The sequence below is a fragment of the Notamacropus eugenii genome, chromosome 6 (assembly GCF_028372415.1).
Source record: "Notamacropus eugenii isolate mMacEug1 chromosome 6, mMacEug1.pri_v2, whole genome shotgun sequence".
Taxonomy (NCBI): Eukaryota; Metazoa; Chordata; class Mammalia; order Diprotodontia; family Macropodidae; genus Notamacropus; species Notamacropus eugenii.
This window is the reverse complement of record NC_092877.1, coordinates 369,307,167-369,335,075: the sequence shown is the minus strand read 5'-3', so window position 1 is coordinate 369,335,075 and position 27,909 is coordinate 369,307,167. Positions and strand designations below refer to the sequence as shown.

The window sequence follows — 27,909 nt, the reverse complement described above, 5'->3', positions numbered from 1 at the left end:
TCATGGACAAAGCTCTAAATGTGGTCTCAGAAGAGGAAAAGAGCCCTGGGCTCAAGGCCCACCTCTGTTTTCTCTGCTGTAAAATGAAGCAGTTGGGCCAGAAGATCCCTCAAGTCTCTTCTAGCTCCCAATCCATGATCCTGTAAGCTGGATTAGAATGAGACCTCTGCTGCATTTCTAACTTGGCAAAGTTGGGTGACCTCTTTGGTGGGACTCTTCTTATCTGTAAATGAGAGGATTTACAAAAGGCTTTCCAGGGTCTCTTCTAACTCTCAGTCCTGTTACCAATCATAGTTAGAAATCTTTCCTCTCTGCTTCCTTTGTGAGAAGCCAAGAGGCAGCCCCTCTTGGCATTCCTGAATTCACATTTTACTACCACATAATTTCTACTGAAAATACCTTTAGTATCATAAGGAAATTTCTGGGCACTGCCATGGTAACTTAGTGCTAATGTTTGTAGTATCTTCTTTTAAGGTAACTTGTGTCTGAAGAAATTGCTGATTCTCCAAATCAGCATTGATACCAGTTAGTTACCAATTTGATATTGATTTAAAGTTTCTTGAACCATAAGCTGCAGTAGTCTTATCAAATATATTCATCTTAATGCTTTATTGTGCTTATTTTTTTCTTGGTATTTTTAATTTTGCTTTCAGCAAGTAAACATTTTATCAGGTGCTACTTGTGTAAAAGAAGAAAAATGGGATGGTGTGAGTGCTGTGGGGACAATGGGAGTGCTTCAGGAATGGCTCCAGTAGAGCCTCTTTCAGTTTCTACCCCTATTCTTACACTGACTGTTTTTTCCACAAGGGAGGCAGGGTAAAAGGAAAACGGAGCCATCCAGTGTTGAATCTTACAAGTGATGGTAAGAGCTTTCCTGTAAGAGACTGAATGGAGGTTGAATTTACCTCTCAGGTTCTGAATTTTCTGTAAGTATGGCCTAGTTAAATTTGAGTATTGCCTACTCCCCCGAATGCCATTGCTCATAACCTGTGCAGGTCATACCTCCCGCACTGAAACCTCAGTGGATTTGAAGACTAGGCTGCATGGTTAAAAAGAAATGCAGCTTTATTACATACACACATGGAGACAGTGAATAAAAAGACAAGCCCTTTTCTTGGTTAGATGACAGTGGTTTATCTGTTCCTTCCTGTAAACCAGGATTTTCCAGACTATTTTCTGCGTTGTATACAGGTGTCCCAGGTGAATGTGTCAATGCTGGTGACATTCGCCTTCTAAAATAATATGAAATAATTTAGAAAAAGTGCTGAATGTCAAGGGCAGGTTTTCAACATGAAAATCAGCTTTATTTCTCCTGAGGTCCTTTATAACTCCCAGAGAGAGAGGGAGAGAGAGAGAGAGAGAGAGAGAGTGTGTGTGTGTGGGGTGTGTGTGTGTGCGTGTGCGTGTGTGTGTCCTCTGTTTTGTGTTAGAGTTTTATTTACAGTGTAGAGAGGCTTCCCTGTCCTCATCCTTATCTTGGGAGTGTTGCATATTCCTCTACTCCCTGGCTTTAGAATTTATAAAGGTTCTTTCCACATATTTCAAACTACTGTGACTATTTTGTAGCCAGGACATCATCTTAAATATATTCAACACATACCGAAAGGCCTGTTTGTGTCATGTTTACTTAGAAAACAGTTATTCCACAGAAAATGGAAAGTAAATTATGTTCCACTTATTAAGAATTCTGAATTGTGGTGTTCAGAAGAAGAACTTGCACTGTATGACTAAAAAGCCTTCTGAACCTCACCCAGTGGCTAACTTATCTCCATCATTATTGATTATGTCTAGTAGAATAGTTGGGACTTTTTCTCCTTCTTCCTCTTCCTCCTCCTCTTCCTTATGCAACATTTGATATTAGACACCGTCTTTTTCTTGATACTGTCTCTTCTCTCTAGGATTTCCTGATACCGTTCCCTCCTAGCTTTGCTGCTACCCATCTGACTGCTCCTTCTCTGTTTTCTTAGTTGAATTCTCAGCTAGCTTGTACCCACTGACTGTGACTGTCTCCCCAGGCTCTCTCAGATCCCTGAATATTCAGTTATCATTTCTGTAAACTGAACTTTATCTTACTTAAACTATCTCCTCACTTTCATTCTCACATCTCCAGCTTCTTATTGGGTATCTTGAGTTGGATGTTGGAGGGATCTCCCCTAGGAACAGGAAAGTTGCCAAGCCTAGAGGCCTGTATTGGGCTACCCGAGTCTTTCTTACCTGTCCAGGTCTTCGGCTGGCCACGCCGGATGCACGTATGAGAGAAAGGACGTTCCAGAGTCAAACAGGGGTTGAGCTTTATTACAGGGTTTCGGTTACAAGTGCAGGGCGTCTTCTTTCTTAGAACGAAGAGGGGGAGATTTCCTAAGAAGGCTAAGCTTAAGGGATTGGAAGTAGAAGTACAAGCGGGGAGAGAGGGGGAGGGGAGAGAGGAAAGAAAAGAAGCGGAGCCCTACTTTTCTCTTTGGCTCCACACGTGCTAAGAGAGCTTTTAGGCTTCCTCATTCCTACTTAATCTTCAGCCACACAGTTTGCATCTCAATACCGTGCTGTTAGGTAACTAGGTGTGCTCCAATCCAGGACGACCTCGAGGGCAGGGAGACTCCACCCATCAGGTATCTCCGGGGGAGAGGCGGAAATACCCGAGCTAGCCGAGCTAGCTCGGTCTGACCTTCTCGAACCCCCGCTGTTCATGGAGGGCCTCGTAAGACTCTAAGATTTACAAGTCCCACTTTTACCTGCCCGAGACTGTCCACACGGAATTGAGCTTCCAGTCCCAACAGAAAGTGAGTAGAGTTTATTTGGAACAAGACACTCTTGGTTTTAGTCTTGGAACTCAGTTCCAGGCCATGTAGGCTAAGGATTCTTCTCAGCCCTGAGTTGGGTTTGACTGCACTAGGTCTGGATCACTCCATCACTGTTTGGAGATGGAGACATCAAGTAGAACTCAGGAAGAAGCTCATTTTATGTCCCTGTAATTCATAATAACAACTAGCCTTTTTGTAGCATCTACTGCATGCTGGCCATTGTGCGAAGCACCTTTCCAATATGACTTCACCTGGGCCTCTCAACAACTCTGGGAGGGCGATGCTGTTATCATCCCCAGTTTATTGCTGAGGAAATTGAGACAATCAGAAGTTAAGTGTATGGCCAAGGTCACAAGCTAGTAAGTCTTAAGCTGGATTTGAACTCAGGCCTTCCTCTCTCCAGAGCCTGCACTCTATCCTCTGCATCAGCCAGCTGACCTATAATTCATGGCCGTTCTGGTTTTTCAAATTGCTCCTCAGTAAAGATTAAGCAATTAAGTAATAAAAAGTAATAAAGGCTCACAGGGGGAATGATCATAGAAGGTTAACGTGTCTACTAGGAGTTTAATAAACATTAAAAAATGGATGTCTCTAGTTTGTTAACAGGCATGTTTGTGTAGTCTGCTTAGTGAATCATGCCAGTAGGTTGTGTTCATGGTTAATAATTTAGTTTTTATTCTATGCGGTAACATATTCTCATAGTTTTACACGTCTGGGGATTCTGGTCTGAATGGCATGGCTTGGACTGTTGTGCATATGAAAGCAGTCAGCGTGTCAAACAAAGGAAATGGTTGTTTACATTCATTTTATTTGCATGATTTCCTTCCTTTCTCCATTGTATTGTTCTTAAATAGAATGAAGCCTAGGATTATGTGAACTTCTGAATCCGAGTTTTAACCATAACCCTCAACTTACAGAAGATATACTTTAAGGGATGAATTTAAATATATAAATGAAAAATTCCTTTGGAGACTTGGTTTCTGAAAGTTTTTAATATGTGATAGCATTTATATGAGAGGGTCAGAGGAGAACTTGGCAGGAGGGTTCCAGGGCAAAGCACTTGGATAGGATTAGTCAACCAGTAAGCATTTATTAAGCACCTGTGGGATGCCAGGCTGTGTGCTAGGTTCTAGCTATACAAGGATAAAATAGGAAGCAGTTCCAGCAGTCTAACCAGAAACCTACCTGTTGGTGCTCTAATCCTGGGTCTCCCCGCTGCCCACATTTTGAGGGGAGAGACCATAGGGGCATATAGAAGTATAAAGAGAATAAATACAAGTAGCTGCAAAGTAATTAAGTGCAAGATAGTTTGAGGGGAAGAACCTGAGCAATTGAGCAGATCAGGATTTCTGATCTAGGACTTCCCTTTCCTTTTGGTACATTTAAAAATTTTAAACTTAAAATATGAGAAAAGAAAAGAAAAACGTTGCCATGTACACAGTCGCCATAAGAGAGGATTCAGTGATTCAGTGTAAAACAATACATTTCCATTTCAAGAAAACCTACATAATAAATACTACTACACATTGCTTTAAAAGATGCCCAGCTTTTCTTTGCTTCCTTGTTTTCTTTTGGTCTGTGCTGTGCACTTTTTACTTTATTCCCCCCCAAGAAGCCTGCAGTTAAGCATAGATACATATATATATACACACACACACACACATCTGTACACTCATACACATATATGTAAGACTGTATTTTGCTTATTTCTTTCTATAATCTGTTTTCTGTGAAGGTGAATAGCATCTTCTTTCTTCAATCCAAGTTTTTCCATGTTTTTCTAAACCAACCAGCTCATCATTGCCTACACCATAGGAATATTTCAACCCAATCACATCCTATCTGAGAGATTGTCTGTGAAAATTTTTCCCCCTAATTCTTGTATTCCTTTTATTCTTGGCTACATAGGTCTTGTTTATACAAGAAAGTTTTAATTTAAAGTGATTGAAATGATCCTTTTTACCCTAAAACAATGTTCTTACCTTATAATATAGTTTAAGATCTGATACTGATGAATCTACTTCTCTTACATCTTTTCCCTCCTGGTTTCTTTGAAGTACCTGACCTTTTCTTCCAGATGAACTTTGTTGTTATTTTTCCAACTCAGTAAAATAATTTTTTTTAGTAATTTAATTGGGATGACATTGAATAAATTAGATACATTTTTTCATTTTAAAAATTATTGGCTTTGCCCACTCATGAACGATAAATATTGACTTCACTTATTTAGATCTGAGTGTATTTGTATAAAAAGTGTTTTTTGTTTATGTTCATATAGTTCCTGTGTCTGTTTTGGTAGGTATGTGCTCATGGTTTTATACTGTCTAGGTATTTTAAGTGGTCTAAAGCAATATTGAATAATATTGCTGACACATAGTGTACTTTCTCTGTTTTTCACTTTTGATTAAATCTATTTTAACTTTAAATCTGTCTGAGATCATAATTACTATCCTTGTTGTTTTTACACACTAAATTCTACCCCTGCCCTTTATTTTGTCTTTGTGTGTCTCTCAGTTTTTATTGTTTCCTGAAAGCAACATATCGTTGGGTTCAAATTTTTAATCTGCTTTCTGTTTCCTTTTTATGGGTAAATTCATCCCATTCACATTCTAAACTACAATTACTTGTGTATTTTCCTCTTTCCTATTTTTCCTCATTCTTCTCCATATTCCTATCCCTGCTAACCCCTCCACTTTACTTTTACCCACTACCTTGTCCTCCTGTTCCTTAACCTACCCACCCCCTAAGAATTCTGCCGTTATCCTCTCTCCCTACTCTGTTTCCTTGCCCTCTTATTTCTGGACATAGAAGATTTTTATATCCATACATATATATGTTGTTTCCTTTTTAACCCATTTCCAGTGAGAGTAAATTCTAGCATTACCCGTCCTCCCCTCTAACAGCTTCTTTATCAGTTTTCCTTGTATGCCTCATTTGTGTGAGATAATTACTCCTGTTTATCTCTTCCTACAGTTTTTATTTTTTTAGAATTGCCCTGTCATACATAGCTCAGCCCATGCCTTTCTTTCAGACTACCAAATAAGAGCACTGCTAATATTTTCACATAAAAAAGATTACAGTTTGATCTTTAATGTTTACCTTATGTTATATGTTGAATTTTACCTTAAGTTTTGGGGTTTTTGTCACAAAAACTTGAACATCTTTGAGTTTGTTAAATATCTTTTTTTTTCCATTCATAATTATACTTGACTTTGCTAAGTTACCCTTGATCATCATCTCTGCTCCTTTGCTTTATGGAATATAGTATTCCAAGACTAGCTGCTAGGGTCTTGTGTAATCCTTATTGTAGTTGTAGTTCCATGATATTTAAATTGCTTTTTTCTTGTTTTTCCAATATTTTCTCCTTAACCTGGGAGCTTTGGAACTTGGCTATAATATTCTAGAAAGTTTTCTTCCTGGGATCTCTTTCAGGTGGTGATTGCTGTATTTTTTTTTTTTCCTATTTCTGCTTTGCCTTCATGTTCTAGAACTTCAGGGCAATTTTCCCTGATAATTCCTTTTTTTATCATATCTGACCATTCTATTATTTTTTATTGATCTGTTCTCCAGATTGGTTGCTTTTCTGATGCTTCACTTTCTCTTTTGTTTTTTCATGTTTTTGATTCTGTTTTATGATTTCTTGGTGTCGTAGAATGTCATTAGCTTCCCCTTGCCCAAGTCTGATTTTCAGGGAAGTATTTTCTTAATTGTTTCTTTTTTCATAATTTTCTTGGGTTGTTTTATTTTTTTTTTCTATTTTTTTTCCCTCAGTCTCTCTTATTTGATTTTCTTTTTTTTTTTTAATTTAATTTGCTTGTTTTCAGTTTTCAACAGTTATTTCCATAAGTTTTAAGTTTTCTCCCTCTCCCTCCCTGAGATGGAATGTAATCTTATATGGCTTCTATACATACATTCTTATTAAACACATTTTCACATTAGTCATGTTGCATAGAAGAATTAAAGCAAATGGGAGAAACCATGAAAAAACCCAACTGAAACATAACACGAGAAAATAGTCTGGTTCATCCTGTGTTCCAGTTCCATAGTTCTTTCTGAGAATGTGGATGGTATTTTGCCTCAAGAGTCCTTTGGGAATGTTTTAGATCCTTACCTTGCTGTGAAGGGCTAAGTCTATCAAAAACACTCCTCGTACACAGTGACTGTTACTGTGTATAATGTTCTCTTGGTTCTGGTCATTTCACTCAGCATCAGTTCATATAAATCTTTCGTTTTTCTGAAGTCCACCTGTTTGTCATTTCTTATAGCACAATAGTATTCCATTACATTCGTATACCACAACTTATTCAGCCATTCCCCAATTGATGGGTCTCTTACTTGATTTGCAAAGTCCTTTTTTAAGTTCTTCTAAAAACTCTTTGTGCTTGAGACCATTTGACATTTCTCATTGAAAACGGAGTGACTTTTTTAGCTCCATTATCTCCCACTAAACAGTGAACCCAGATCTGAATTCCTAGAGTAGCTGTCTATGGTTGGGTTCTTTCTCCTTTGCTTACAAATGTATGGTTATTTTTTGTTTTATTTTATGTAGCAGCTGTTAATGTAATTAAGTTGTATTCCTGAGATTTGAGGAATCATGTAACAAGCCTTAGGTCCTTCTTACTGTTATTTTCTGAAGTCTGTCTCTGGGTCCAACCTTGGGCTCTCCCCTCTACTCCTAAACCACAGCTAGGGCTCCCAGGCACCCTGTTTCACAAATGATCTTATTTCCTGAGGTCCCTCTGGTGGCTGCAAACTGCAGCTGTTCTTTCTGCCCTGAAACTGAAACCAGGGCCTCTGCTCCCCTGCAACTAGCAGAGTCTGTGCCGCTTTGCTACTCCACTCATCGTATGTGTGCTAGCTCTTTCTCCCTTCATCCTGAGATGTATCTAGGCAGCACTGCTGTGTTTGGCATGCCTGGACCATGCAAGGTTGTTCAATCTTTTCAGCCATCAGACCCCCACACGGTCTGCAGGATGAAAGTTTCCAAGGCTGGTCCTCTACCCAGCTGTCCCCAGGGCTTGTGGTTAGTTGATTCTGCAGAGTTGAACTTGGGGTGTTTGCACTTTACTGAAGCCAAACCTCCAACCCTGGAGTTCAGGTCTTTCCTGGAGGTCTTCTCGTATTGTCTTAGGAGGACATCTGCCTTAGTCTTTATTTGTGCTCTGAAGCAATGTTCTGTTCTTCTTTATGGGGGAAATTTGGAGGGCTGAAAGTTTTCTGACCCCCCCCCCCCATCTTCCCAGAAGCCCCTCTCCTTTTTTATTTCAAATTTGGTTGAAGGGGAAAGTGGCCTTCATTCTCTTCCTCCAGCTTTGCTGAAAGAAAACAATTAATAGCAGACAATAGTAATGTCACAGTAACCTAAGATTCCCTTCAAATAAGTACAAAATCCACACAACCTAGAACATTCCCTGAAGGCCTGTCATTACAAAATACCTTAATTAGTGTTTAGAATAACTAAGAACCATAAAGTAAATATTTCATGATGATCAACATGCCTACTCTTTTTGAAAAAGTGGTATAATGCATCAGATATTTTAGACAGGTTCTGTCTAAAATGGCTAAAATAAAACAAGTTAGTACTAGAGCTTTAGTGTTCCTTAAAACCTCAGTTAGCCAGAACATTTCCTTCCTGAAGGATGCAGATGCACTGTATTCACTTGCATATCTCCTATCTCCTTCAACTCTCAGTAAAAAATCCAAAATTTTTTCCTAAAATCCCCTTGTAGCCATCTAGTCCTCATATGCACGTACATAGCTGCCTTTGGACCTGACCACTGGCCGAGGTTAAAAGTTTCCCAGGCAGTTCTTCCATCGAGGAATACTTCATGTAAGAAACTGAATCGCTTCCATTTGAATTGTCTTAGGAAGATTCTGAAGATCACCTGTCAGAATAAGGTACCAGACGCTGAAGTCCTTGCTTGAGCTGAACTGCCAAGTATTCAAACTATGCTTCAGAGAGCGCAGCTCCGATGGGCTGGCCACGTTGTTTAAATGCAAAATGTACGCTTGCCAAAAAGACTGTTTTATGGAGAACTTGCATGGAGCAGGTGATCACATGGTGTCCAGAAGAAGTGATACAAGGACACTGTCAAGGTCTCTCTCAACAATTTTTTATTTGACTATGCAACATGGGAGACACTGGCACAGGACGGCTCAGCATGGCGTGCCCACATCAGAAAGGGTGCTGTGCTCTTTGAGCAAAGCAGAATTGAGACAGCACAAAGTAAACGCAGGATGTACAGATTTGGGATATCCACCCCAAATATTCATATGGACTATCTGTGCCCAACCTGTGGAAGAGCATTCTGAGCTTGTATTGATCTGATCAGTGACAGTTGTACACACTGAAATTTCACTTTACAATGGTGATGTCATTTTGGTCCCCTTCAAAGACTAAGGACAATAACTAACCAACTTCACGTAAGGCAGGCTGAGAAAACTTTGGACCTTGGTGCCACCAGGGCTTGACACATGGATGCTCACTCCAGGTCGTGAAGAAAAGGGGATACTCCCTCTGCTAAGGGCCCAAGACCTCTGTCCTTAATCATTCTACCTGCTTCTCTTCTTTCTATCTTCCCTGAGCTGTCCATGGGTCAAGGGGTATACAAAGTTTTATATCTCTTTGGGCATAAATCCACATTGCTCTCTGGAATGGTTGGATCACTTCCACCAACAGTTTATTCATGTCCCGTCCAACATTTGTCATTAATCCCTTCTCATTTAGCCAGTCTAATAGTTGTGAGATGATATCATAAAGTTGTTTTAATTTACATTTCTTTAATCAATAATGATTGAGAGCATTTTTTCATGTAACTGTATGTAGCTTTGATTTGGTCATCCCAGAACTGTGTGTTCATATTCTTTGAACATTTAGCAATTGGGGAATGATTCATTCTTATGAATTTGACAGAGTTCATCTTGTCTTTATTTTTTAATAGTAGGGAAATGTTTTATAATCTGTCCTCTGGGACCATGATTGGCCATAGCATTTAATGCGTCACTGAGTCTTTGAATACTGTTTTTATCAATGCTGTTATCATCATTGTGTATATTTTTCTTGTGGTCTGCTGTCTTTGCTCTGTGTTAGTTTCTGTAACTGCTGCCAGGAATCCAAATTCCTCATGGTCATTATTTCTTACGATGCAATAACATTCCATTATATTCTTATGCCATAGTTTATCCAGAAAATTCTAACAGATAGGCACCCCACTGTCTCTAAGATTTTTTGCTATTACAACGAATACTGTTATAACTATTGCTCTGCTTGGTGTTATATGCCCAGTCAGGTGAGGTCATTGGGTCAGTCCATGTGAACGTCTTAGTAACTTTTTCTCATAATTATATTATGCAGTGGCTGGACACATTCATAGCATACTAAGAGTGTGTTAGTGTGCCTGACTGCCCTTTGTCATCTTTGCAGTTTGTTGACTGTCTGTTAAAACTAGAATTTACATTTCTCTCAATTAGTGATTGAGAACATTTTTTCAAATGGTTTTTGATCATTTTTAAGAAAATTGGTTTTTTTGTAAGATCTATTGGGAAACTTCTTAGTCTTATGTATTTGTATTCCCTTCATGTCTTTGATTTCAGAGGATTTTTAGAAAAGTTTGATGCAAATATTTTCTCCCCTTGGCAGCTTCTCTTCTTATTCTGGACACATTGATTTCCTGCAAAAAAAATTTTTTTTTAAATAATTAAAATTGTCCTTTGTCTTTATCCCATTTTTGTTTTGTTTTTTTATTTTTATCAACAGCTGTGAAAGAAACTGCCTTTTTTCCATTTTTAAAATGATGTGACTACATTTTGGGAAGCTAGGCTGCACAATTGTTAGAGCACCAGACTTGGAGTCATGAAGACCTGAGATCAAATCCATCCTTAGATACATACTAGCTGTGTGACCCTGGGCAAGTCACTTAATCTTGTTGGCCTCAGTTTCCTCATCTGTAAAATGAGTGGGAGAAGGTAAACCCCTCCAGTGTCTTTGCCAAGAAAACCCCAAATGGGGTCAGAGTCGGACACAACTGAAATGATTGAATAACAGCAGAATTTACCATTATGTTGCAAACATGTGTTTGAAATTCCCATTTTATAAATGAGCAGACAGATCCAGTGGCTCTTCCAGGTGGACACATCTCGTAAGTCAGTGAGAGGCAGGAGAGATTTCAGATTCTAGTTTCCCTTTACTCTTAAGTCCAGTTCTTTATTCATGATAGCAGGTTCTTAAAAAGAAAGTATATCATTCTTTTAAAGCTTGGATCAAGTGTAAGGGATGGAAGCTTAATGGGTTGTACTTCTTGAGAGAAGACAGGCAACGCTGGCGGTAGTACAGCAGGTCATGGCTTTACCTCAGCTTGTCATTCACTTCTGTGGCAGCTTCCGATGTTGTGCCTACGTAGGAAGCTAAGAGGACAGTGAAAACCTTTGGTCATGATTTGGGTGTGTCTGTCTACCATCTGTCTCATTCAGCTGTGGGCGAAATTGCATTGTAACTGTCCTCTTTAGCATTATCCTTCTTGTGCCAGCCATTGCCTTACGGAAACAAAAAGTTGTATTTTAAACTTGTGTGCATTTCTCTCTCTCTGTCTCTCTCTTTCTCTTTCTTTATCTTTCTTTTCCTCTCCTTTTCTCTGTGCACAGTAGTATTATGTTACATTCATTCATAAGCAGTATTTTGTTCAGCCATTTCCCCCATTGATGAACGTCTCCTTAATTTTCAGTTCTTTGCCACAACAAAAAGAGCTACTATATAACAATTTCTGTGTGTAGGAGGCCTCTTTTTCTTTATAGGCCTGCTAGTGGTAGGCTGGGTCAAAAAGTATGCATTATTTAGTAAGTTGGGGTATAGTTCCAAACTATTTCTAGATGTTTGGACCAATTCATAGCTCAGGCAAGAGTGCATTACTGTATCTGTTCTCCCAACATTTGTCATTTTCTTTTTGTTAACTTTGCTCTCATACCTACAGTAGGTATGAGAAACTCAGACTTGCTTTAATTGACTTTTCTCTAATTGTTAGTGATTTGAAGCATTTTATCATATGATTATTTTTAACTGAGATTTCTTCCCTTTAAGAGGTAACTTGTTCATATTCTTTGACTATCTGTCATTTGGGGAATGGCTCTTATTGTAGATTTGAATTCATTCTTTTTATAGCTTGGTAATGAGATCTTTATCAGTGAAACTTGGTAAAAACAATTTTTTCCCCAGTTAACTGTTTCCTGTCTAATTTTGACTGCTTTGATTTTGTTTGTGCAGAAACAATTTAATTTTTCATAATTAGAATTAACCACTGTGTCTTGTCTACTATCCCTTGTTTGGCCATGAACTCATACCCTATGTATAAGTCTAAAATGTAGTTTCTTCTTTATGCTTCTAATTTGTTTACGATATTTGTCATATTTTCATTTGGATTTTATCTCTATATGTAGTGTGAAAGATTGCCCTGTACCTAGTTTCTGCTAGACTGACTACTTCATGATTTTTTAACTACTTTAAATTCTCCAGCAGTTTTTGTTCTTAATCCAGAAGTTGGGGTCTTGGTTTGTCCAAATACAAGGCTACTTGGCTCTTTTGCTTCTGTATATTGGGGCCCACGTCTGTTCTATTGATAGACCCCTCTGTTTCTTAACTAGTACCAGGTCATTTTGGTGACACCGCTTTGTATTAGAATTTGGGATTTAATATTGCAAATTCAGTTTCATGAAATCCTTAGAGATGCTTCTTAGAATTACATGTATTAGTGTGAAAGTAAATATCTTAAATTGATTAAATATGTTTGATAGAGATTGATGTGATGTACCTCTTTGTGGTCAACAGATAGGAAGACCTAGATCTGTTGTTTGTCTCTAGACCTGCAAATGACTTGACGGCCCAGGAAGTCTGAGTCTTACTTTTGTCCTGAGATGTAGGGTCTGTGTCTTCCATTAAGCGCAGGACCGGAGATGGAAAAATCTTCTAAGGATGATCCGGGTCTAGGCTGGTGTGGAGTAGAGAGGGCTTCTGTGAGTGAGACATCCTGGCTATGGGGAAAGAGCCTTGGAGCTTGGGCCATTGTTTGAATCTTGCCTCCATGGTTGCTAAGTGAGCTGTGATCATGGTCAACCCACTTCACCTGCTGGAGCCTCAGTTTCCTCATCTTTAAAATGGGGCCATTATTTGCACCACTAATCTCATGAGGTGGCTATCAGGAAATTGCTTTGTAAATCTTAAAGTTCTGTATAAGTTAGTTATTATTATTTTTTGCCCCTATTAAACTCCAGTAGATTTTATTCTCAAATTTTATAGATGATATATTTATTCTTCACCATTCAGCACTAATAGCAACTCTCCTTTAGGTTTTTTCATAGACATTATCTTTGTTCCTATGGAATGGAGAGATATTGGCTTTTAAAGGAAGTTTGTAAGCCTAATATTTTAGAATTAAACGTTGTTTAAATGGCTCATGAGAAATCCCGAGACTGGAGGGAAATTGTCTTGGAAAGGCCAGATAGTAATTAATCTTTTCCTGTTTAAAAATTGCCTGGTTTGGTGATTCACAAATTGAGAGGCTAAAAATAGTGAGGGCTTTGGTTGTGGGGGGAGGCTGTGAGTTGGAAGAAACAAAGTGTGGTCAAAGGACTGACTTTGAATTTTTGGTTGGAGATATTTTCAAAAACTGGATTTCTATCAAGTGGCTTAGTTCAGGCTTGAAAACAAGCTGTGCATCCATTTTTTTTTTTGCATTATAGGAGGAAGGTTTTTCATTTTCAGTTTTTAACACTCCTCTGTGGGGACAGTTATTGTTAACTATCCTTTTTTGAAGTTATTTTGTACTGGTGACTCACTAGCTCCCCAATTACCAATTTTCCCTTCTATATTTATTGAAGTAGATGCTGTTACTCCTCTCTTTCTCTCAGTACTCATTCTCACAATTGAAAATCCTTTTGTAAATTGTATTCACAGTTGGAGAACGCTGGAGGAGACCTCAGTGATGGTGGACTCCACTATGAAGGGGCCGTTGTCATTCTGGATGCTGGTGCTCAGTACGGCAAAGTCATCGACAGGAGAGTGAGGGAGATGTTTGTGCAGTCGGAGGTCTTCCCTCTAGAAACGCCAGCATTCGCCATTAAAGAGCAAGGATTTCGGTAGGCTTGGTTCTGGACTTGTGCAGGGGTGCTTCAAGAACCTGGGGCATTTGATCCTTGTAAATGTCTCCATGCCATGCTCCGGGAGGTTTTGTTCTGAGTTTGTCTGGGCATCAAAATCTTCTAAGAGAACAAGACATTTTCCAGTAATGTTCCGGAAGTTACTCTTTTTTAAAAGGAAAAATAATCTAGGCTTATTCATTTATTTAATTTTTAAAAATATTCTCAGTTCTTATAATTAGACCTCTTCCTTAGGCAAGCTGAGGACAGCTGTAGACAGAGCCCTGGGCCTGGAGTCAGGAAGACCTGAGTTCAAATGTGACTTTAGACTCAGCTGGGTGACCCTGGGCAAGTCCCTTTCACCTTTATTTGCCTGAGTTCTTCATCTGTAAAGGGAGATAACAGCCCCTACTTCCCAGGATTGTGAGGGTCAGATGAGATACTTAGATCAGTGCAGGGCACTGTATAAATGCGCATTCCCTTCTCTTTCCCCTCTTTGTGGGGATACGTTATTTCATAGGTTTTCTTATGTGTCAAAGTTTACTGGTCAATATTGAAGTGTTAAACAATATGCCTGTGAAAGAAAGTGGACAGGGCCTTGCTAGAATACTTTTCCTTAAAGGGAGAACTTCTTTTAAAATTAGTCTGTTCTGTTCTACTGTGCTATAAGAAATGATGACCAGGTGGACTTTAGAAAAACCTGGAAAGACTTATATGAACTGATACTGAGTGAAGTGAGCAGAACCAGGAGAACATTTATACACGGTAACAGCCCCAATGTATGAGGACTGTTTCTGATAGACTTAGCCCTTCACAGCAATGCAAGGACCTAAAACATTTCCAAAGGACTCATGATGCAAAATTCCATCCACATCCAGAGAAAGAACTATGGAATCGGAATGCGGAATGAAGCAGACATGTTATGTTTGGTTTTTTTTTTCCCATGGTTTCTCCCATTCATTTTAATTCTTCTCTGCGACATGACTAATGTGTAAATGTGTTTAGTAAGAAAGTATGTGTAGAACCCATGTAAGATTGCATGCCGTCTTAGGGAGGGAGGGGGAGAGAATTTAAAGCTGATGGAAGTGATTGTTGAAAACTGAAAACAAAATTAGCTTAAAAAAATTAAAAAAAAATTAGTCTATTCTGATTTCATACAGAGGGGATTTAGTTACAAAAATACCAGAAAGGTCTCTTAAGTCTAACTCAGAAGATACACACAGAGCATGATGACCCCTGAAGACACTGCAGCAAGATTCTCCAGTATTCAGTTTTCAAAGCTAATTTTTTAAATAAGTTTTTATTGATACTTTACATCACCCTAGTATTCCACGGATCTCCCTCCATAAGCCTTTCCGCCTTCCCGCCTGCCTTCCCTGCCCATTCCCAGGAAACCATCCCATAGGACAAATGATATTTTTAGAAAGGAAAAAAGTCAGCATGTTTGATCATTACATTGCATAGTGTGTGCCACCACCTGTGGTTCCCCTCCCTTCACCAAAGGGCAGGTGAGGGGAAGGGGGGGGTTGGGTCTTCTCATCTCTCTCCTTTCAAGTCCCACTTGATCTTCCTAACTTTGTCTCTCCTCTGGCAGGCACTCCTAATCTTAATTGTCATGAGAAGTTACAGAAATGAAACAGGATTCTGTGAGTGAGATGAGGCCAGAAGACTGGCTTAAACAAGGTGCCATAAGAAATCTAATGTGAGAAAGATCACTTGTAGCTGCCGGGATTAAGGAGAGTTTTAGGCAAGATTGGTATAACTGGGCTGGATGGAGTTTAGAAAATGTAACGTGATGTTCCCGGGTAATGTTTCCTCTTTCATTCACAGGGCCATCATCATCTCTGGAGGACCAAATTCTGTGTATGCAGAAGATGCTCCCTGGTTTGATCCAGCAATTTTCACCATTGGCAAGCCAGTCCTTGGAATTTGCTATGGCATGCAGGTACTCTTAGTCGACATGTCAGTTTGCAATTAGGGATTTGTTTTGAGCATTATGTTTTGGTCTGTAGTTGAACCTATACCAGTATTTTTTGTGCTTGGGATAAAATATGCTTTGAGGTCATTAAAATTGTACCTCATATAAGGAACCAGCCACAGATTTTATGATGCTGCAAAAAAAAAAAAATGTCCTTGCAGCACTGGAAAACTTGGATAAACCAGAACTTAAGTAGTCTGGCCAAATTTTTTTTTTCTTCTTCTCCACTTTGGAAGAGGCAAATCACAAGGAAAACAAGCCCATGTGAGGAATTGGTTTCTGAAACACCAAACTCCAACTCCTAGGGTTCACTAGTGCAGATGCAGCCCACGTCTTACCTTCTACAGCTGTAATCTAGGCATGTTTTATGGCTTCTCTGGGGACTTCGATATTTGATGGAAATGAGTTTTCCCCACTACTGAAGTTTTTACTTTTAATTCCTTCACATTTTAAGTTCTGATTACTAGGCTGGTTTTTTCTTCCATTTCCTATTATTTTTTTTTTATCTGCTTCCTCTTTAAAATTCACACTTTGTCTCTGAGATTAGTTTCATTTGAAGTGTTTTGCTTCTCAAGTCTTTTCCTGCATGTACTTTCTCTCCCTTCCCTACTATCCTTTCCCAAATGGGGCAGCTAGGTGGTGCAGTGGATAGAGCACCAAGGCAGGAGTCAGGAGGACCTGAGTTCAAATCTCACCTCAGACACTTGACTCTCACTAGCTGTGTGACCTTGGGCAAGTCACTTAACCCCAACTGCCTCATCCTGGGTCATCTCCAGTCATCCTGATGAGTATCTGGTCACTGGATTCAGTTGGCTCTGGAGGAGAAGTGAGGCTAGTGACCTGCACAGCCCTCCCTCACTTAAAACAAAGTCAAGTGCAAGTCATGTCATCATTTCTCTGATGGCATGGTCTTCTTCAGCAACGAAGGACAAACACACACACAGCCTTTCGTAAGTTCTTGGATTTTACAGAGTTTTTCAGCTCTTTTCTTTCTCTTCCCTCTCTTAATTGAGCTGTTATTGCAAAGCCTCTTCCTTCTTCTCCCCCAGCACTTGAGAAACTTTTCTTTCACTGCGCTTTTTCTAAGGAGCTTCTTTGTTATTGTCATTACTTGTTTTCCCTTCCAGTCTTCTGGTCTGTGGGTGATACGCTTCTCTGTTCCTTCTTTATTCTCTGTCTCACATGGGGTTAAAGCTTTGGAATGGTTGGTGCATCAGAATGACATCACTGTGTCAGAGTCACAGTGTGCTGTGTGTCCCACACAGACTCTGCAGGCTTCACGGTCATGGATAGTTTGTATGAACACTTGGAGTGGAGAGTCTAGATCTGTGTACCTCACATTTCCTTTATGCTACTGGGATGCCTTCTTAGATGTGTGCATGCCATACTGGGCCGTCCTCTGCCAGTGTCTCCCATGACACACAATCTGTTCCAGAGTTCTTCAGAGAGACCTTGAGAATGTCCCTGGAGCTCCTTGCCTTAGGCAAGTTCTCTGGGGCAGCTAGATGGTGCAGTGGAGTCAGGCAGACCTGAGTCTCAGAAATATACTGGCTGTATGACCCTGGACAAGTCATTTAACCCTGTTTGCTTCAGTTTCCTCATCCGTAAAAGGAGCTGGAGAAGGAAATGGCAAACCACTCCAATATCTCCTCCAAGAGTACCCTAATGGGGTCAGGAAGAGTTGGGCACAATTGGACAACAGCTATGAAAGCTTTGGAGTACACCAAGTGTGACTTCTTGTTTCTAATTAATTTCCATATTGCCTTTGTAGGTCCTGCTCTATCCTCCTTTATTCCTGCTATGCGTCACTTGAGAAATTTCAATTTGTAAGGGAAGAAGGGTTGGCCAGAAGCAATCCTGAGTGGGAGAAGCTGCTCAGTGTCAGTTGCTCAGTCAGTAAACATGTTTTAAGTACCTACTGTGTGCTTGGCACTGTACTAATTGCTGGAGATTTGAAAAGAGACAAAGGACATTCCCTGCCCTCACAGAGCTCAAAATCTAACAGCCAGCACACAAGCACAAAGCCAGCTCTGTACAGGAGAAATGAGAGGTAATGAACAGAGAGAAGGCACTAAAATTTAGAGGTTTAGGAAGGTTTCCTGTAGAAGGTAGGATTTGATTTGGGCCCTAAAGGAAGCCAACGAGGTCAGTAGTGAGAGCATAGGAAGGGAGAGCATTCCTGGCTTGAAATAATGGCTTACCTCTTTTAATTAGACCTCCTGAAATGAGATGAACTAGTATATCATTTTCTGGTAAACTCATCCCTTATATATGTCTTATATAAGCCTCGAGCAGTGTGTTCTAGGTTACTGAGACTGCTGGGAGTGCTCTGCTATAAGCACAAACAGCTTAATCACTTTGCTGCTGGGTTTGAAAGTGTCAAGGACCAATCAGCTTTTGGCTAACCGGGATTTAACTTCATCCTTTGTGGATTATCCTGACCCTGGTTCCCTTCTTCCTGCTCCTGACCTTGGACCATTCCCCTTGTTGCTAGCATCTATGAGAGATGATGACAAAGTAGATATTTGTAGAGGGAGGGAAGAACCCTACCTAATGGGGTAGAAACTAATGAGCCAAATGAGTAATGTAATTTAGTCATGTAGTAGTTGGGTTGTGTTCACTAATTTTTTTTTCTCTTTCCAATTGAGCTGTTTTAAATCCTTCTGAGGAAAAAGGCAAATTTACAGTTTCTGTAAGTGGTCAAAGCAGGTGTTTGCTTGATCAAAATATGACCTGTGTGTCTTGATACTGAACGTTTCAGAAAGGAATGCTGTTAGAAATCAGGAAGTGTGCAGATTGATCTCTTTCCCTCTTTTAGCTGGCTCACAAGCTTTGAAAATGAAGGGAGGAAATAGAAATCAATGTTTCATACATGGGCAAGGAATGCAGATGGAGGCATTGTTCCTCTTATTGATACGGGTTCATGATAGTGGAGAGCACTGGCCTGTGAAATGCCTCAATCAATCGATTGCAGATTTTAGTTGGATTAATTCTTGGGAAAAGAAATACAAATGGAAATCACCAGTGATATACAGTCTTAATGATCCATATGCTTCCTTTAAGGCAGCACCTCCAATGAAAGGGTTTTCATATGCTATTCACCTTCTTTGGCATACCATAAAAATGGATCTTGCCTAATTCAACACTGGAAAAATACTGCAAGAATTTAATAAATGTATTTTTGCTGCTACATTTATTTGCTTTCTGGAATGCTGGGGGCTTTAGCCAACTATATTCCAAGTTGTGTCAATTAGTGGAAAATTTGTTTAGGTTTTTTCCCCCCCTGTCTCTTATGGATAGGTATAAATATCTCTTTAAACTAGCTTTTACAGTTGGGCATTTACAGAATTCACTGATAGTCCTTTGCCCAAAAAGTGATCATTGTTCCTTTAATAAATTTATGATCAAGCTAAGAATCTTGCAGTAGGAGGGAGTGGCTTGAGCCTGTTTCATGGAGAATTGTACAGGATCTCTATTCAGGACTTTTTATAGAAAAATTGGAGAGGAAAGTGTACCCATTTCTGGCACAGAGGCATCTGGAGAAATCTCTTCGTGATTTCAGCCTTCTACATAAAGGACCAGTTTCTGTCTCAAGAGACTTTCACAGAGTGCTTCAGGACAGCCAAAGCAAGGGCAGTCATATCTTTATTGTTGTTTATTACTTGAAGTTTCATGAAAGGGAGGAATGGGGATGCTGAAAACTTTTCTGTTGACCTAGTCTTACTGCACTGCTCAGATGTTTCTAAGAAGTCTTCGTGTATTCAGGCTTGCACATTAATAATTTGTGAAAGCAGGTCATAAAGGTGACTCTTGTTCCCATATTCAATCCAGAGTACACGTCTGACTCATCTTTCCAGGGTGTATACCTGGGTCCCTGCCTGAGCCTCCTTCCCAAGGTTACTGAGAGAAGAGCAGGCTAACGCATCTAGGCTATAGATCAGTAGCCATGATCATCCTGAACAGATGCTTGTTAAACACCTTCGTAGTATATTAACAACCTTTCTTTCATGTTTGGCTTGAGAGGCACCAAGTCAAAACTGGAATTAAATGGTGAGATTGATGGAGATTTCAGGATGTTGGTAAATGGATAAAGTGTTTATGTTCATTTTTGGTAAGGAGAGTTCTGTGGAGTCTGAAAGGCAGAGTAGGGAGACCAAATGAAACGAGTGTATGCAATGATGATTACAAGAGCCAGCACTTACAGAGGACTCTCAGCTTGGTGGTGCTTTACAAATATTACCTTATTTGGTCCTCACACAACCCGGGGAGGAGAGGTGCTATTATTAGTTCCATTTTACAGATGAGGAGGAGGCAGCTGGGTGACCCAGCAGATAGAGTGCCAGGCCTGGAGTCAGGAAGACCCAAGTTCAAATCTGGCCTCAAACATTTACTAGCTTTGTGACCCTGGGCAAGTCACTTAACCTCTTTGTCTTAATCCACTAGAGAAGGAAATGGAAAATCACTCCAATAACTTTGACAAGAAAACCCCATGTATAATATGGTCAGTGGGGTCACAAAGAGTTATATACAACTGAACAACAATTACAGATGAGGAAACTGAGGCAGGCAGAGGTTAAGTGATTTGTCCAGAGTCACACTGTGAAGAAGTATCTGAGGGAGAATTGGAACTCAGGTCTTCTGACCCCAGGTGTTCCCTAGCTACCCCATAGAGTATGGGAACACCATGAGATCTGTAAGAAGCAGCCTAAGAGGGGCTTGCTCTCTGTTCCCCTGCTTTTTCAGCTGTTTGTTTGGGGCTCAGGCCGACCAGAGCTGATCTGGCCCTGAGCCTTGTGGGTAACCTTCATTTAGAAGAGATTGAAGTGTTTTAAACCAGCCTTCCTGTCAGAGCTGTGAGATGTTGGCCTCCTCTTGAAATTCTAGAAAAAAAGTCTCCTCTGAGCATTTCATTGTGAACCAATTCTGGAGCAGTGAAATCCCCTGCTCTTCATAATGACATTGAAGGCCATGGGGCATGTTGAAGGAGCTGTTGGGGATAGAGCTGTCTTATGGCATGTTCCCAATTCAGTAATCTGTGTTCTGTGTTCCTTTCTCCTGAGAGTGTGTTATCTTGTGACCACAGAATCTAGAACCTGCAGCAGGGACAGATGTCACAACTTCTTAGTCTGAAATGCCCTAGTAGTGCTTATCATCTTTCACTTTAATGTAATGCAACAGACACCCTCTGAGAAAATGAGAAGAGCCCCAGACATGGACCTGAGCTCAGACTCTGCCACCAGCTTTGTGATGTGAGGTCCTGAGCCTTGTGTCTGACAATTCGAGGAGATGCTGAGGAAGCCACAGTACAGATGGACATGGTTGTCACCATTTCCAACGTGGTCAGCAAAGCCAGCACACTCTTAGTCATGTTCCTTTGACACATTTGGAAACTTCTGTTTTTCCTGGTGTAATCGTAATTTTTGCTTTGACAGATGATGAATAAAGTATTTGGAGGTACTGTGCACAAAAAGAATGTCAGAGAAGATGGAGTCTTCAATATTAACGTAGACAACACCTGCTCGTTATTCAGGTATTATAGATGCTTTTGAAGAGATGGGAATGGAAGACCATCAGAAGTGTAGTGCTAAGGTTTCTTCTTCCTTGTTACCTCTGAGAATAGTTTTCTCAAGTTTAGGACTATTAGGCCAGAATCAATATCCAGAAGGATTTCAGGGCTTGACATCCCTGTGTGGTGGTAGGGGTGGTGCCAAGCACTTAGGGGGAGTGCTAGCATTAGTTTGTAAAAGTCATCTTTTATTTTACAACCACCTTTTTCCCCACCCAAATAAAGCCAGTACGATGCCTGCCAGAGCAAGTCACTTAATGCTTGGAAGGCATCTCTTCTTAGCATCACTTTTTGTGTCTTTGTTTTTGTTTCATTTATGAAGATCTGCCGCTGCCCCAAAGCTTGCAGTGCTTTGTGCCTGTGTACTTGCCTTCAGAGTAGATAAGATTGGAGTTCCTGAAATCACTGTCTTATATACCTTGCCTTGCCTTCAAACTAAAGCATAGTTCTATTTTCAGCTTTGAGCAAAGGGGAATGGAACATTTTTCTTTAAAAATATTGATTTTGGAAAAAAAAAAAAAACTACTTTTCCTGGCCAAGTCTGGAAAGGCTGCATGTTTGTAACATGAAGAGAAAGTCTGTAGTGATTTGGTAGTCAGGGTGTCTGGGTTGGCATCCCCAGGGACCACAATGGCAAGAGAGTTCTGAGCCTCAGTTTCTTCATTTGTGAAATAAGACTAATAACACTGATGCTGCTGACCTTACAAGGTCATTGTCAGGGAAGTGCTTTGTAAAATGTGAAGTTCTGCTGTAAGTGGGTGACATGATTCTGAGGGGACTTTTTTGCAACCATCAGTTACTTTATGGACTATGATTTGAAGGCCAACAAATGCTTTACCTTCACTGAGACAGAGTGGTTAGCTCCCCCATTCTTGTGGCTCAGTCCTAAGACAGGCTTTGGGGGTATCTCCTAAAGGCTGGAGAGCTCCACTGCCCAGGATGGGAGAAGGAAACCTTGGCTCCTGGGCCTGACCCTGTCACCATGAGCCATCACATTGAGGGCCATCCAGACTGTTGCTTTGGCTTCTCTGGCCTCTGTTATCTCTGAGAGTAGTGGGGCCAAGTTAGAAGATCCATTTGGGTCTGAATGTTCTGATTCTGTCATGGATTTTTTATTTTAGGAAAATTACCAAATTATGGCTCTAGAAGATTTTGGAAGTCAGAGTTCTTCTTCGCCTGAGACTCAGACATGAGCTCCCTGATTCCCTTTTGAGCCCAAAGGCACTTTTATTGTCCTACTGCTGTAATGCCACGGTGTGGGTGTCATTTTAGTGCATGTTCTCTCCATAAACTCAGCCCTGAGCTGCTGTTCAGGGGCTGCCTTATTTTATGGTTACTTTTCCAAGACAAGTTTTAAAGCTGTGTGTCTCTATGTTGTATGTTAGGCTATTGTTTGCATTTGACTCTAATTAAAATTGTATTTTCAGGGGTCTTCAGAAGGAAGAGATTGTGTTGCTCACGCATGGAGACAGTGTAGACAAAGTAGCGGATGGATTCAAGGTTGTGGCACAGTCTGGGAACATCGTAGCAGGTGTGGCTTTTTTAATGTGTTATGGGTTCCTTGTGTTTTTGTTTGTGTGTATAGTATAAATGTATCTGATATTTTAGAATATTGGTTTCTATTCTCATTTTCAATGTTACAGCAGTTAAACAACTACTTTAAAAGAGAGAAGCCCCTCATGCTCTCAGTTACATGACTCTGGGCCTCTTCACCTTGACAGGTTCCCTCCCCCCCTTTCCTTCCTTTTTGAAAAGGAGATTGGGAATTAGAGGCTTCAAGTCCAAACCCTGTCCTTGCCAGGTAGTATTTGTGTGACCATGGGCAAGTTAATCTTTGTGCCTCAGTTTCCTCATCTATAAAATAAAGGGATTGGGCTAGACCTCTTGTGGCTTCAAATGCAAAATCCTCTGGCTTCTGGCTTCATGCTGTAACAGAACAATGGGAAGAAGCCACTCTAACGCTGCTGATGGTGGGAAGAGGGCCAGCATGCGGTGTGGTCAGTGAGCCATCAGACAAACGGGCCTAGTCTTTGCTCCTTCTACCTCCCTGTCTGTTCCTCTCTGCTTCCTTCAGAGCTCGTCTCCTGGTCCTTCTCTCTCTAGAAGCCTTCCCTCTAGTGATGTCTCCACTGAACCTGTCACTGCCCTTTCCTGGTTCTCCTCCTGGCTCTTACTACTTATCTAGGGCATGTTCACTTACTGCCGGTCCTCCAGGATCTGCCCTAGGCCCTCTCCTTTTCTCTTTTCCCTCTGGCCTATTTCACTTGGTCACCTTGTCAGCTTCCATGGATTCAGTGATATTCTCTGAAGCCCCTCTGCTTACCTCTGGTCTTACCTCTCTGTACGTCTGTAGTTGCCTTCCAGACTTCTCTGACTTCTCATGATGTTCTCTGATGATCCTCTGCTCTCTGTTGAGGGCACCCCGGCTCACAGACCATCCCCCGTAGCCAATCAGCGATGGAGTCTTGTTTTCATCTCACATATGCCCCCTTCTCTCCTCTGACCACCATGGTCTTTGCCCCCCACATACACACTCTGGTGCAGGCCCTTGTTGGCCCTCTTCTCCTCCTGCATGGACTATTTCAATAGCTTGAAGCAGGGTGAGGGGCCTGCCCACCTCTGTCCTCCACTAAGCACCCATGTTGTTCTTTCTAAAGTCCTAGTCCTAAGGCATCACTCTTAATTTCATAAAGTTCCCTGTTAGCTCTAGGGTCAGACCAAAGTCCTTTGGTATCTGAAACCCTTCCTACGAACTTCACAGTTTTCTGTATGAAGCTCCGATCCCCTCCAGGTATTCTTTCGGACAGTGACTATTCTTCTTGCTGTTTCTTGCATAAATCCCTCCCCTCTCCCAACTTGGAACATTTTCTTTGACTCTAATGCGTGGAGCTCTTTTTCCCTCTTTATCTGTGCCTCTCCGTGCTTCCATGTCTTCCTCAAAGCCTCAGCTGAAGACTTACCTTATGCTGGAAGCCTTTTTAAAAAAATATACATGCATATATATATATATATGTATATGTATATGTAATTTATTTATTTTCAGTTTTCAACATTCACTTCCACAAGAATTTGAATTCAGAATTTTCTCCCCATCTCCCCCCACTTTCCATCTCCCTCTCCTCTATTTTCCTATAGGGCAAAATAGATTTCTGTACCCCATTGCCTGCACATCTTATTTCACAGCTGCATGCAAAAACAGTTTTTAACATTCATTATTAAAACTTTTGAGTTCCATATTCTCTCCCTTCCTCCCTCCCCACCCACCCTCAATGAGGAAGCAGGGAATTCAGTATAGGTCTAACATGTGTAGCCATGCAAGATACTTCCATAATAGTTATCTTGTGAAAGACTAACCACATTTCCCTCTGTCCTATCCTGCCCTCCATTCCATTCTCTCCCTTGATCTGTCCTCCCACAATAGTGTTTGATTCTGATTATCCCTTTCCCCAGTTTGTTGTCCCTTCTATTATTATCTTCCCTCTCCTACCCCTTCACCCCCTCCCTTCCTGCAGGCTAAAATAGACTTTCATACCCAGTCGAGTGTGTGTTATTCCCTCCTTAAGCCAAATCCCATGAGAGTAATTCACTTATTCCCTTTCATCTCTCCCCTCTTTCCCTCCATTGTGAGAAGCTCTTTTCTTGCCTCTTTTATGTGAGATGATCTGCTACATTCTACTTGTTCCTTTCTCTTAATCCTAGTACATTCCACTCAGCCCTCCCTCACTCAAAACAAAGTCAAGTGCAAGTCATGTCATCATTTCTCTGATGGCATGGTCTTTTTTGGCAACAAAGGATGAACACTCACACATTCAGCTCACCTTGTACCTCTGTGTGTACACACACACCAGTCTACGTATACATACTTACACAAATATATATTCACATACATATATACCCTTACACACCTACATATATATTCCCTTTAACCTAATACTGAAAGGTCTCATGAGTTACAAATATCATCTTTCCATGTAGGAATGTAAACAGTTCAGTTTTAATAAGTCCCTTATGACTTCTCTTTTCTGTTGACCTTTTCGTGTTTCTCTTTATTCTTTTATTTGAAAGTCAAATTTTCTATTCAGCTCTGGTCTTTGCAACAAGAGTGCTTGGAAGTCCTGTATTTCATTGAAATTCCATTTCTTTCCCTAAAGTATTATACTCAGTTTTGCTGGGTAGGTGATTCTTGGTTTTAATCCTATCTCCTTTCACCTCTGGAATATCATATTCCAAGCCCTTCAGTCCATTAGTGTAGAAGATGCTAAATCCTGCGTTACCCTGATTGTATTTCCACAATGCTTGAATTGTTTCTTTCTGGCTGCTTGTAATATTTTCTCCTTGATCTGAGAATTCTGGAATTTGGCTACAATATTCCTAGGAGTTTCTCTTTCAGGATCTCTTTCAGGGAGTGATCAGCGACTTCTTTCCATTTCTATTTTACCTTCTGGTTCTAGAATATCAGGGCAATTTTCCTTGATAATTTCATGAAAGATGATGTCTAGGCTCTTTTTTTGATCATGGTTTTCAGGTAGACCAATAATTTTTAAATTATCTCTCCTGGATCTGTTTTCCAGGTTAGTTGTTTTTCCAATGAAATATTTCCATTGTCTTCTCTTTTTTCATTCTTTTGGTTTTGCTTTATAATTTCTTGATTTCTCATAAAGTCATTAGCTTCCACTCTAATTTTTAAAGAACTATTGAGCTTTTGGATCTTCTTTTCCATTTGGCCAATCCTGCTTTTTAATGCATTCTCCTCATTGGCTTTTTGAAACTCTTTTGCCATTTGGGTTAGTCTATTTTTAAAGGTGTTATTTCCTTCAGCTATTTTTTGGGTCTCCTTTAGCAAGCTGTTGACTTGTTTTTCATGATTTTCTTGCATTGCTCTCATTTCTCTTTTCTTCCCAATTCTCTTTTTCCTCCACCTCTCTTACTTTCAAGGTCCCTTTTGAGCTCTTCCATGGCCTGAGACCATTTCATATTTTTTTGGGAGGCTTTGGATGGAGGAGCCTTAATCTTTCTACCTTCCTCTGGTTGTATGCTTTGGTCTTCCTCATCCAGAAGGATGGAAGAAAATACTTTTCACCAAGAAAGTAACCTTCTACAGTCTTATTTTTTTTCCCCCTTTTTGGGCATTTTCCCAGCCATTTACTTGACTTTTGAGTCCTGTCAAATGGAGTGTATACTACCCCAGGCTTCAGAGGTTTTGTGCAGCTGTTCTCTGAGATATCTCTACAGACCTTTCAGTTCTTGGTTCCTCTAAAGTGTCATAGTCAAGGGAGAGGTGTTTGCTCCTCTCTTGACCTTCGCTCTGGTCTGTGAGCAGCTCCAAGCACTTTTTTCTGCCCTGGAACAGGGAATAGGATTCTCTCTCCATAGCCACCACCAGCTCTTCCATATCAGCCCTCCTCAGCTACCCAGGACCAAGACCCGGATCAGCTGCTTCATTCCCCCAGGGTCTGTAGGCTGCTGATACTGCAGTGACTGCCACTGCCCTGGGGCTGGGCTGGACCTGCTCCCCTTTGACCCAGGTGAAAGTGCCTACTAACTGACCTTTGAAGCTGTCTTTGGCATTTGTGGGTTGAGAAATCTGGAAACCTGCAGCAACTGCCCGTGATTCCACTCCCTGGTCATTTTGTGGCTTCGGTTGCCCTAGAATTTGTTTAGAGTCATTTTTTTCAGGCATTTTTAAGGGCTTTGGGAGGAGAGCTTGAGCAGATAGGTGCTTCTACAGTGCCATCTTGGCTCCTCCCCCTGGGAGGCTTTCTTATCCTGTGTAATCTTCATGTTTTCTCCTTGAAATGATGCCATCTTGTTTGTATGTGAAGGTTTACAGGTTGTCTCCACTATTAAATCTTGATAGCCTCCCGAGCCGGGCCTGTTTGGGCTTTTCTTGGTATCCCTAGCCCTGGGCAAAATGCTAATTGACTGACCAGTTATGACTTGGCTTTTTAGGTATTGTCTCTTCTTGATAAATCCCCTGCCTCCAGGGCCCAGCACCTTGATTGTAGAAGGCACTTGAATAAGGTGGTTGGACTGAATTGAGTTACTCTAAAGAGGTGACAGGCATTTTGTTACTGTGGTGTTGTACCTTGTGTATTTTCCATGCCATTCCATGCTCTACTTGTCCTCAAATTTAGAAAGTAATTGCAAGGAAGAAAAAACAGTCTTTTCAAACATGAATAATATTTTAATAGTTGGTAATGTATTTCTATGAAGGTATAGCAAACGAATCTAAAAAATTGTATGGAGTACAGTTCCACCCTGAGGTTGGCCTTACAGAGAATGGGAAAGCAATCCTGAAGAATTTCCTATTTGATATTGCTGGCTGCAGCGGGACCTTCACTGTGCAGAATCGAGAGCTCGAGTGCATTCGTGAGATCAAGGAGCGAGTGGGAACATCCAAGGTTCTGGTGAGCACCTGGAACAAATGAGCTGGGACTTGA

The 27,909-nt window shown here is 40.6% G+C and overlaps 1 protein-coding gene across 2 annotated transcripts in view; it reads left to right on the top strand.

The window, feature by feature from the left end:
• GMPS (guanine monophosphate synthase) overlaps positions 1 to 27,909 on the top strand; it is a 64,541-nt gene that overhangs the window by 9,241 nt on the left and 27,391 nt on the right. Inside the window, exons 1-6 of one of the 2 annotated variants that reach the window (XM_072618662.1) lie at positions 9,971 to 10,090; positions 13,744 to 13,925; positions 15,756 to 15,870; positions 21,336 to 21,433; positions 22,897 to 23,000; positions 27,683 to 27,876. In XM_072618662.1, the coding sequence (XP_072474763.1) occupies positions 10,079 to 10,090; positions 13,744 to 13,925; positions 15,756 to 15,870; positions 21,336 to 21,433; positions 22,897 to 23,000; positions 27,683 to 27,876 (705 nt within the window). In that variant the 5' untranslated portion in view covers positions 9,971 to 10,078. Of the gene's footprint in view, positions 1 to 9,970; positions 10,091 to 13,743; positions 13,926 to 15,755; positions 15,871 to 21,335; positions 21,434 to 22,896; positions 23,001 to 27,682; positions 27,877 to 27,909 lie in introns of those variants that run through there. The other variant, XM_072618663.1, reaches the window with a different exon arrangement.